The 12456-nt window shown below is 38.3% G+C and overlaps 1 protein-coding gene across 1 annotated transcript in view; it reads right to left on the bottom strand.

Annotated features, from left to right (window-relative positions):
* Positions 1-12456, bottom strand: part of LOC150081865 (thioredoxin-related transmembrane protein 1-like) — a 117176-nt gene that overhangs the window by 47077 nt on the left and 57643 nt on the right. Inside the window, exon 5 of the mRNA XM_090379773.1 lies at positions 6726-6771. Within this exon, the coding sequence (XP_090235899.1) occupies positions 6726-6771 (46 nt within the window). The remainder of the gene's footprint in view (positions 1-6725; positions 6772-12456) is intronic.

Here is a 12456-nt window from a genome sequence, read left to right on the forward strand (position 1 = left end):
GTTTGAGCTTCTGCAGACTGCTCAGGACCAAGATATTGACGAGGAATAATACAACTTTCTGAACGTGATAAAGCCCAAGAAACCTATAAGTAAAAAGAAATCCAAAGAAGAAAAATTAGTCAAGAAACACTTGTCATGATGAACCGAAGATGACAAATGAAGAGCAAGATAAAATTAGAAAGAGACTCAGAGAGTACATAAGATTTAACACAAGAAAAGTAAAACAAGCTTTTTAAGGGGGAACCAAAAGACTTAAATCAGCAGCCAAGAGCAGTAATACAGAAAGACAAATGATACTGAAACTGAGGAATACCGATGGTGTACTTATAAATAGCAGAGAAGGCATAATTCAAATAGCAGAAGACTACTATAAAGAATTATACAAGGAGTGAGGGAATGAAGCCAGCAGTGGGGAAGATGGATTGCAAATTAGTAACACATACAACATAACCGATATCCTTCCCGATGAGGTAGAACATGCATTGAAGAAAATGAAGAATCAGAAAGCCCTAGGAGAAGATGAAGTTACTGTAGAGTTGTTAAAATTGGGAGGAAGAGACATAACACAAAAAGCAAGACTCTTCACAAAATGCATTAGAAAAGGTGTGATGCCTAAGGAATAATCAAAAGTGGAATAATGCAATCATAGTTTTGCTACATAAGAAAAGAGATAAATCAGAAATTGGAAATCATAGACCAATTAGCTTGTTATCCCACATTAAGTTGTTCACAAGGGTCATTACTAACAGATTAGAAAGAATACTTGATGAGAATCAACTGAAAGAGCAAGCTGGCTTTAGGATAGGATTCTCAACTATGGATCACCTTCACATAATATCACAGCTATGTTTTGGGCACTGGAAAGACAAGGCATAGATACCCCATATATTATGAATTTCAAGAAAATATATGAGAACGCTACCTCCTTTATTAGATTAAACAAAGACAGTAGGATATTTAAAATTGAGAAAGGAGTTCGACAAGGAGAGAATATCTCCGAAGTTGTTTACAGCTGCCCTTGAGGAAGCTTTCAGAAGATTAGACTGGTCGCAGAAAGGAGTCAATGTGAATGAAGAGTACCTAAACCATTTACGATTTGCAATTGACATTGTAGTCATAAGCATTATCTCAAAGAATTAGAGGAAAATCTTAGTCAGTTATGCAGAGTTAGTAAGGATTTTGGACTAAAGATGAATAGGGCTAAAACAAAAGAAATGATGAAAAAGTATGCCACAGAAAGGGATATAATGATTGAAGGAGCAGTAATTGAAAAGGTGGAGTCATATACTTATCTGGGACAGGTCATTGGCTGTAATAATGATAAATGGCTGGAAGTCAAAAGAAGAATAAATTTTGGATGGATAGCATTCAGGAAATATAGTCACAAATATAGGAAATATGGTTACAAAGGAACTGGATGCAAAAAATAATTTTTATATCATATACTTCGATTTCAGGAAAGCTTTTGACACTGTTGCACATGGAAGACTACTGTATAAATTGGAGCAGAATGGTATTAACGGTAAGTTGTTACAATGGATAAAATTATCTATTGTAGGCCTAGTGTCAAAGTATGCAGATGATACAAAGGTTGGCACGGTTGTTAATGACAGTAATGGTAGTGTGCTACTGCAACAGGATCTAGAAAATTTGGGCAGATGAGCTGAGAAGTGGCAACTGAAGTTTAACATTGACAAATACAAAGTACTGCATATGGGTAGAAGTAACCCCTGCGAAACGTACCAACTGTGTTGTACTACACTTAAGGTGGCAGAATATGAAAAAGACCTGGGAGTAATTGTGCAGTCAGATATGAAGTTTTCTGAGCAATGCAGACACAGGCTGCCAGGGCAAGTCATGGGGTTTTGTCAATGATATACAGGAATTTTGCTAGCAGGGAAAAGGAGGTGATTGTCCCTCTGTATAAGGCAAGTCAAGCCACGCCTTGAGTACTGCGTACAGGTCTGGAGGCCTCATTTTAGGAAGGATGTAGATTTGCTTGAGCATGTACAGAGAAGGGCAACAAGATTGGTGAGGGGAATGAAAAGATCCTCTTACCAAGAGAGGCTTAAGTTCTGCAAATTGCAGCAGCTGGAGACTAGGCACCTGCGACGTGATCTGATTGAGGTGTATAAGGCAATGGATGGGTTGTTGTTTGGTTTTTAGGAGCATTAGCAACTAAGGCCATATTGCTCCAGGATATGCGGTGGTCATTCTCTGACCTTTCCACATCCTCCGTATTTGGTGGTGATGGGCTCGAACCCCGGTCTAATCAACAAGCGTGTGCTACGCACTGCTGCTCCTTCCCACCTGACTACAGAGGCGCCTCCCAAATGGATGGGTTGAGCATGCTGAATTCTGATGGGATTTTTCCATTTGTTCAGATTACGAACCTAAGAAGGCATAAAAAAAAAAGAGGAAATAAAAAAAAAAAAAAAACATGATTTTTATACTTCAAACAAAGGTTATTGTTATTTTTATTTTTGGTGCAAGGGCTGTTCAGGCCATATTGCGCCTATCAGTGATGTGGAAGATACTCATGATGACTATTTTGCGAACAGTCAGAAACAATTATAACTTTATCCATTTGATAAACGAGAAAAATTCTCTGGGGTTGGTATTGTTACCTATGATATGACAGAGCTTCAAAGATTCTTTAAGATTAGGAAGAAAACTGAATGAGAGTTGCCGGGCATGTGAGTACAAGGTGCATTCAAAAAAGAATGTGCTTCATTGTGAGTTGAGAATTGCAGTGTGTACACTGAGGAGGATCACTGCCTGTGAGGAGAAATATGCGAGTAATGTGACTGGATCAATTCTTGCTCTGGCTAGGATTACTTCTTTCCTTCTATTTTCCCGGAAGCTAGAGTCCCATAACTGTGGATCTGGTTTTATTTGAAAGAGCTTATTATCTGTTTTAGTTTGCCATATAAGTGTCCATTGTTCCTTACATATTCTTTGTATGTTAGATTTGTAGTCAGCCAATGGAATGAGAGAACATGATGAATGTGAATTGGATGGATGTTTGGCAGCATAGTCGCCACATTTATTTCCAGATATTCCAGTGCGGCCTGGGATTCAGCAAAAGATGACTACTAGCTGTCATTCCTGAGTATGTATCAACATACATCTTATAATTTTTATTAAAGGATTCTTTGGTGAAGTGTTTTGTGAGGCTATAAGTGTACTCTGCTAGTCCATATATATTATACTCTTTTTGATGGACAGATGGAGAATATTTTCTAAGGCAAGTTTGATGGTGAATAACTAAGTTGTATAACTGCTACATTCGATGGGAAGTGATACAGAGATGGTGTTAAAAGAGAAAATTGCTGCAGCATCTTTTTTTTTATGTGAACCCCAAACACGAGAGGTATTAGAACCTATAGTACTTAGTACTGTGCTTGGGCTGGAGGTTGAGAAGACGAAAGAAGATATTTGTTGACATTGGACATGAACTTCTGTAGATTGCAATTTTCAGGAAATACGTATGAAGGAAGGTTGTTCCAGAAAACGGCAGTTGAATGAATAAACGAGGAAGATGAAAAGTTGGTCCTGTGAGTTTGAAGTTGGACAGTAAATGGATGTTGGCTGGTGGCGGCACGTGTTTGGACTGTTTTGAAAGAGAGGGCGGGAATTATAGAAGCCAGTTCAGAAGAACAGTGCCCATGGAAGTATCTGTAGAAGAGGCATGCAGCAGACACAGTACGTCTATGAGAAAGCGAGTGGAGAGACACTGTTAGAGATGAATCATTAATTAACTTAACTGCCCTCTTCTGAATGGAATCAAGAAGCCTGAGAGAGGTTTTGGGGGCACCATCCCAGATGTGGGAACAATATTCCATAGCAGGGCGGATTTGCGATTTATACAGAGTGAGCAGCTGATTGGAAGAAAAGTAACGCCGAGAGCGAAAGAGAAAACCAAGTTTTTTAGATGCAGAGGAAGCAATATTTGTAATGTGCTTGTGCCAAGAGAGATTAGAAGTCAGGGTAATCCCCAAAAGAGATATCATTTTGCCTAGAAATCGGAGTGTCACTAAAGATAAGCATAGGAGCAGAAGAATCCTTTTTGCGAGATATAAGACAAGACTGAGTTTTAGAAGGGTTGAAATGAACTAAGTTGTCTTTGCCCCACTGGAGAATTACCTGAAGATTGGCATTTAAGGAATTGGCAGCAGATTTTCGAGAAGTTGAAGCTGATTGAGCAGGACAAGTTTTCTCAAAATGGAAAGTTGAATGCAATGTGCTATCATCGGCAAAACTATGGATAGGATTTGCAGTCAATGGAAGAAGGTCATTGATATACAAAAGGAATAGAGTGGGGGAAAGAACTGAACCTTGGGGGACACCGGCATTAGTGGAGAAGTCAGAAGACAGAGAGCCATCTACCATCACCCTCAGTGAGCAATCGGAGAGAAAACTGGATAACCAATTACTAAAAACAGTTGGCAAACCATAAGATGGAAGCTTGTTTAGAAGACCTTTATGCCAAACACGATCAAAAGCCTTTGAGATGTCAAGAGCAACTACTTGTGTTTCACCGAACCTTTCCATTGAATTAGTCCATAAATGGGTAACATAAGCCAGAATATCACCAGTGGATCGACACTGACGGAATCCATACTGGCGATCGTTGATCAGCGGGAAGGTTTCTAGATAGTTTAAGAATTGGCAGTTAATTGATTTCTCCATTACTTTAGAAAGGGTAGAGGTAATTGCAATGGGACGATAATTGGATGGGAGGGATTTGTCACCCTTTTTGGGAACTGGCAGGATATGAGCAAATTTCCAAGCAGAAGGAAAAACACCTTTGGAATAAGAAAGGGAAAAAAGGCGGCAAAGAATAGGAGTAAGTTCAGGAGCACAGGTTTTGAGAACAAGTGGAGAAATACCATCAGGACCTGGAGCTTTCTTAGCATCAAGATTCATCAAAATCCTTCTGATATCCTTTGACGGAAGACCACAGGAGGCATTGAATGGAGCGTGTTGGGAATGGTGGGAGGTGTTTTACCAAAATCATAAATACATGAGCTGGAAGAAAATGGGATGCTAGCAGGTCAGCTTTATCCTTGGCTGAAGTGACAACAGAACCATCTGGTTTGGACAGAGGTGGGAGCAGAGATGGGCAAAAGTTGCGGCCAATAGCTTTGGCAAGAGCCCAGAATGCTCGGCTACCATTAGGGCAAGAAGCAAATTTTCTACTCTTAGCCTGTTCAAACTCTAGTTTGGACTGATTAATAACTGCTTTACAATTGTTACGAGCTTTGGTGTAGGCAGAAAATGAAACTGAAGAATTAGAAACAAGCCAATTACGATATGCAACATTCTTCTCTTGAACAGCCTTAGCACATTTATTGGAAAACCAAGGTTTAGATAAGGGACGAGATTTTAAAGTGGAGTGTGGGATAAAGGATTCCATTCCTGCAAGAATAATTTCACTGACACGATCTGAGCAAACATTGACATCAGAAGTTTTGAAACAGTAATCCGACCAAGGAAAATAAGTCTCGCAGGTCATCCCATTTTGCATTCTTGTAATGCCAAACAACACAAGGTTGGGAATAGCCATGAGATAAAAGGTTCCATTGGAGAAGAGACAATCACCAAGTTGTGATCTGAAGTGCCTAGAGGACCTCTCACTTCAACCGTGTACTTAGAAGGGTTGTTTGTGAGAAAAAGATCAAGCGTTTTGGCTGTATGATTAGGATTGTCCGGTATTCTTGTAGGCAAATGAACAATCTGTGCTAGGTCATTAGTAATTGCAAAAGCCTCAGCATCTCGACCTGTCAGCATCTACTCCACTATCAGACTTTGATCCATCAGTATATATTTTTGTAAAAAAGAGGATAATTCTCTGTGTGAGGAGTATAGAGTTGTATATTGATATTTGCAAGGGAATGTTTTCCCCAGTTTAGGAAGTAATTGTCGCAGGATGTTTTAATATAGGACCATGGGGGAACTGAACAATTTGGAGGACTTTTTTGAGGTGTACATTCCAAGTTTCTGATAGTGCCTGTAATCTGATACCAGTAGGCTGAACTGCACTGGGTTTATTTCTATAGAACATTTTAAACTGTGGATCACTAAGTATAGGCCAAATGGGATGAGCAGGCATACTTTGAATTTTAGCTACATAATTCAAAAGTAACACCTTTCTTCTGAGACAGAGTGGGCTTCAATATAAAGGCTTTGTACTGGTGATGTTCTATATGTGCCTGTAGCAATCCTGAGGGCAGAATGTTGAATAGGTGCAAGGTATGTTAGCACACTCTCCCTGGCAGAGTCATACACTGGGGCACCATAATCAAGACAAGATCTAATTAGAGTTCTATACAACTGAAGCAGGGTATAGCAGTCTGCTCCACTAACAGAACTTTGATCCATCAGTATATATTTTTTGTAAAAAGAGGATAATTCTCTGTGTGAGCAGTATGGAGTTATATATTGATACCACAAACTTTACAAATAAGCCTGCCAAAATTGAGTCTTCAATATAAATTAAATATGATAACAGAAGCACATGGACCAAAAAACTATTTTTTAAAAGCATATCATTACAAGCTTAACTTATTTAAGTAATTAAGTTTATAATCAGGGTTCTATAATGAAAAACAATCACCAAATTAAAAAGGAGTTAAAAAGATATTTATTTTTCAATTATTTAAAATTACGCAGAATGTTTATCACTCAATTATATGTTCTGACAATGTAATATGATTACTTACCCTAAGTGCCATGGACAGCTTGAAAAAGTAGGATACAACTGACATTCTGAATAATAAATAAAATAAAAATCAGGAATATACTAGCATGCCATATATCTCAAAAGATTACTAAATAGCACAATAAAATAATACATCTATAACTGTAACTTTTGTCACCAGTTAAATGGAAATATGGTTACAAATACTTATGGCTGAAAGACAACCATCTCAAAGGTTTCAGGATTAACTGTATTAAAAAAAATAAATAAGATACTTGTGAAGTGTATGAATTTGATACTTAAAAGTTGTTCCATCCCTGAACTGGTAAACTGCATGCAGTAGCAATGGAAAGGGTAGGGAGTATAACACTACTTTGGTCATAATGAACCAGTGTGGTAATTCTGTTCATATGGTCTGTAGTGCATTATGTATGTACAAGTGTTTGTATTTGCTAGCCAAGTCACACACTCTATAAGCTGAAAAAAAATTGCAGAATAGCTCTTGGGGGCTCTCAATGCCCGATAAGTATAGCACTAACAGCAGACGTTTTTAAGAATTTCTGCAGAGTCCAATGTGATTCGACCTAGATCTAAAAAATGAAATAGAAGGAAGAAAAGAGGAGGAATGGAAAATCTGAGCACACTGAAAAATGTGTAAATACAAGGGAGAGGGCTAGAAGAAAAGGACAATGTTGGACTATAACCACATGGTAACCTAGTATTAATTTTACTTTAATTATTCTGTATTAATGCCATATATGTTTTATTTTTATCTTATCATGAACCCTACATCTTCAGAGACCACTATACTGCCACATACATGAAAAATAAATAGCCCGGCACACAATTAAAGAGGGAATATTATTACAAAGCTTTCAAAAGATAAATTCTCACAAAAGCCCAACTACAGTCAGCTAACAGAATTAAACTACAGCATAGATAAGACAAATAAGACACAAATCACAGAATATGCACCAGCACAGCGAATATGCCTATATACAAAGGGGGAGGGGTTTCACTGCTTCCATTAAAGTGAGCAATTAATGCATTTAATTCTTCAAATTCTAAAGAGCCTAGATTAGACATATTTTCAGATTCAGTTTCCATTTTGAACACGTTGATGGCAAATTTAAACAGAAGGTCAACCATCTCAGAATTAAGTATTAGTAGTTGAAAATAATACAAGAAAACAGGCATTAACAAAAAAAAAAAGCCTTCCCACATCACCCGTCCATTAAATCTAATAATTTATCTAATTGTTCAGCTTACTCAAACCATTCAGAGCTGCACTGCACAAATATCCATGAGGTCTTTTTCATTTTCTACTACTTTCAGTGTGTAGTACCATATAGTAGTAATAGAGGCATGTGAGGCAAGAAAGCAATTGCATGAGCAAAAAAAAAAAAAAAAAAAAAAAAAAATTTTTCACACATCCATTCCCTCTAAAAGAATGTCCAGTTCCTTCTTGAATTTATTAAAGCTATCAACTTCCACAACGACAGATGGAAGTTTTTTCCAGCAATTAACCACCCACTGCCTAAATGCAAATTTCCAGACATCTATTCTACATTTGTCTTTCCTCAATTTGAATTTATGCCCCCTCAGGTTTGTAATCTGAGCAAGGAGAAGAATCCCATCAGAATTCAGCATGCTCGACCCGTTTAAGGCATTATACACCTCAATCAGATCACCCTGCAAGTGCTTAGTCTCCAGCCGCTGCAATTTGCAGACTTAAGCCTTTCTTGGTAAGAGGACTCCTTCGCTCCCCTCACCAATCTTGTTGCCCTTCTCAATACACTTTCAAGCAACTCTACATCCTTCCTAAAATGGGACCTCCAGACTTGTACACAGTACTCAAGCCGTGGCCTGACCACTGCCTTATACAAAGGGATAATCACCTCCTTTTTCCCGCTAGCAAAATTCCTGTATATCATTGACAATACCCCATGACCTGCTCTGGCAGCCTCTCTGCATTGCTCAGAAAACTTCATATTTGACTGCACAATCACTTCCAGGTCTTTTTCATTTTTTACCACCTTAAGTGTAGTTGTTGTTGTTTGTTATTTGGTTTTTAGGAGCATTAGCAACTAAGGCCATATTGCTCTGGGGATATGCGGTGGTCATTCCCTGACCTTTCCGCATCATCCGTATTTGATGGTGACGGGCTCGAACCCCGGTCTAAATCAAGAAGCGTATGCTACGCACTGCTGCTCCTTCCCACCTGGCTACGGAGGCGCCCTTAAGTGTAGTACCACACATTTGGTACATTTCTCTGGGGGTACTTCTACCCATATGCAGTACTTTGCATTAGTCAATGGCGCCTCGGTAGCCAGGTGGGCAGGAGCAGCAGTGCATAGCACACGCTTCTTGATTAGACCGGGGTTCGAGGCCGTGACCACCAAATACGAAGGATGCGGAAAGGTCAGGGAATGGCCACCGCATATCCCTGGAGCAATATGGCCTTAGTTGCTAATGCTCCTAAAAAAAAAACCAAACAACAAACAAACAGCATTTGTCAATGTTAAACTTCAGTTGCCACTTCTCAGCCCATCTGCTCAACTTTTCTAGATCCTGTTGCAGTAGCACACTGCCATTACTGTCATTAACAACCCTGCCAACCTTTGTATCATCTGCAAACTTCAACATCAAGCCTGATATACCTTCATCAATATCACTGATACATATACAAAACAACAATGGGCACAACACCAAACCCTGTGGGACTCCACTAATAACATTAGTCTACGAAGAGCAGTGTCCATTGATTACCACTCTGTCTTCTCCCACTCAACCACCCTTTTATCCATTGTAGCAACTAACCCTTAATACCATACTGCTTCAATTTGTACGGTAACCTTCCATGCACAAGAGTGCCAAAAGCTTTCATGAAATCAAGGTATATGATATCAAAATTGTTTTTTTGCATCTAGTTCCTTTGTAACCACATCATAGTATCCAATCAAATTTGTCAACAGACTTCTGTTACAAGGAAAATAATAGAGTTCTGGTTAAAGAAGTAATTTAGGACCATCTGCACAGGAATACAGTTATATGGCAAGTGCAAATTGAATTTGTTAAGGGCAATCTTGTCTGGCCAATCTGATTGGATACTGTGGCATAGTAACAATGATATACAAGAATTTTGCTAGCAAGGATAAGGATGTGATATCCCCTTATATAAGGCAATGGTTAGGCCACACCTTGAGTATGTATACAGGTCTGGAGACCTCAATTTAGAAAGAATGAGGAGTTGCTAGAACGAGTAGAGTAGGTCAACAAGACTGGTGAGGAGAACAAAGGGTGCTCTTACCAAGAAAGGTTAAAGTTCTGCAAATTGCAGCATCTGGAAATTAGGCACCTGTGAGGTGATATGATTGAGGTGTATAAGGCCTTGAATGGTTTGAGCATGCTCAATGCTGATGGGATTCTTCCTCTTGCTCAGATTACAAACCTGAGGGGGCATAAATTCAAATTGAGGAAAGACAATTGTAGAATAGATGTGTGGAAATTTGCCTTCAGCCAGCAGGTAGTTGATTAATGGAACAAACGTCCATCTGTCATTGTGGAAGTTGATAGCTTAAATAAATTCAAATAAGAAGTGAACAAACTTTTGGAGTAAATGGATGGGTGAAATAGGATGTTCTTTTTTTTTTTTTTTTTTTTTGGCTGATGCTGTATAACCTTGCTTTCTTGCCTCTGCTAATGCCAATATTGGCCTCCCCAAATCCAAGAATGCTCTCATAATTATGTTTGCTCACCTCTTTTGCTACTTCTCTTAATATAACTGGATAGATTCCAACAACCCCAGGGGTGTTTTTTTTTCCATTTAGCTTCAATAATTTTGCTTCCACTCTCCTACTCTCCTCTCAGTTATCACAAAATCATTCAGCTCTATTGAGGTGCTTTTATTAAATTTCATATACTTCTGGCATCTCCATCCCTAAAAGTTCTTCATTTGTGAATGTAGATGCAAAATATCTAATCAGTTTGTAAGCAACCTGACCACAATCATCAAGAGTTAAACTATTCATACCTGGTGGATCAATTGTGATTCATCTCCTTCCTCCTAGTGTTTACATAAGTGACATCATTGCTGATTTTAACTGTATCCTTTGGTAGACTTCTCTAAACTTCTATAATTTCACATAACCTGCCTTTTTCCTTGACTGCATACTAGCTTATAATTACTACAGATTTCTATACCCCCTGATAATTTATATTCCAGTAGTCTCATTAATTCATTTGGCATTCATCCATTTAGATTTTAAATACTTTTTTACCAACTCTAAGAGATACTTGAACACTATCTCTTAGTTGATATAAAAAGCCTAATAGTTTCTACAATTACTTTCCTGAATTCTTGCCTTTTAGCATTTTTAGTTGGTAACATCATCAGTTGATCCTAGTGAATTAGAATTCAATCTGTGTGAAACCACCGTATTCACCTTTATGAAAGCAAAATTCCTCTCCTGACAGCAGTTATATTTTAAGTAGATCCCATCAATATGCTGTGATCACTGCCACCTAGTGATTCTTTTATCTACAGATTCCTAATGCATAAATATTCAGGCTGACAATTACATCAGATCAATTGTACTGCATTCTTTCATGGCATCTCTAAATGCTCGTAAAGCAGTCCTCCAATAAATCCAGAGAAGACTTGCTACTGTGTGAGCAACAAACTCACATTTCTGTCAATATCTGGAAAGCTTAAATATCCTGCTGTAATACATTCTGATTTAATGGCACTCTTTTTGTCTGTATAGCTGTTCAATACATTCATCACAGTCATTTGGCCTAAGCACACTGCTACTTTCATTTTTGTTTTAACAGTGTTTATATGTTCCACTAAACTGACTCAACGTTGCACTGCCCACCCTAAGTAAACTGGGTACACTGCCCCATATTCCATATGCTTCTTTACTAAGAATAAAACTCCTCCCTGCCCTTACTGTCTGTCTTTTTCTGTACACATCGTACACCCCATATTCATATTCTGCATCCATTATGATCTGAGAGTAGCTCTATGTAACTGATATCCCTACAATATTCAAATTTTATGACTCAACCAGTATCTCAAATATGTGCAATATACTTGTAGCATTAGCATATATACAAATATACAGGTTTGTTAAAATTAAAGTATTCCTATGTAGAGCGTCTTGAGCGAGTTCTAAGGCTCGTACTGAAGAGAAATTTGGACAACAGGTACAATAAAGAATGCGCTCGCCATTTATTGGAAAAAAAATTGTTACAAAATTTGTCACTGTAGCGTGCATAACTATCTTAGTTACGATTATGCAAATAACTTACGTTATTTGCATAATCATAAGTTATTGCCACAGTGCCACTACTCAGCTCTACTGTACTATATAAAAGCAGAGCAGTCTCTTCAAAATCATACAGTAGATGTTTGCCTGCACTACAGCAGCAATGCCAACAACACTGCAGGAAAAGGCACTATTAGTGAAGCTGTACTATCAGAACAGCAACAATGCAGCTGCGGCTATCAGAAAATTCCAGCGTCAGAAGGTCATAAGGCATGGACCTATGACTGTTTGTGCTGTCCACAAAATGATTGCAAAATTTGAAGTGACAGTACATCTTGGTGTTCAGCCATGTAGAGGTCGAAAACGAGTGGACTCCTCTCGTGTTGAAGACGTGGCTATGGCTGTCGTGGATTTATCAAGTCAATCTCCATGTTTTTTTTTTTTTTTTTTTTTTATGAAAACCCCAAACACGATAGGTATCAA

This window comes from Mastigoproctus giganteus, chromosome 8 (assembly GCF_048544385.1).
Source record: "Mastigoproctus giganteus isolate SK-2022 chromosome 8, ASM4854438v1, whole genome shotgun sequence".
In the NCBI taxonomy this organism is placed as follows: Eukaryota; Metazoa; Arthropoda; class Arachnida; order Uropygi; family Thelyphonidae; genus Mastigoproctus; species Mastigoproctus giganteus.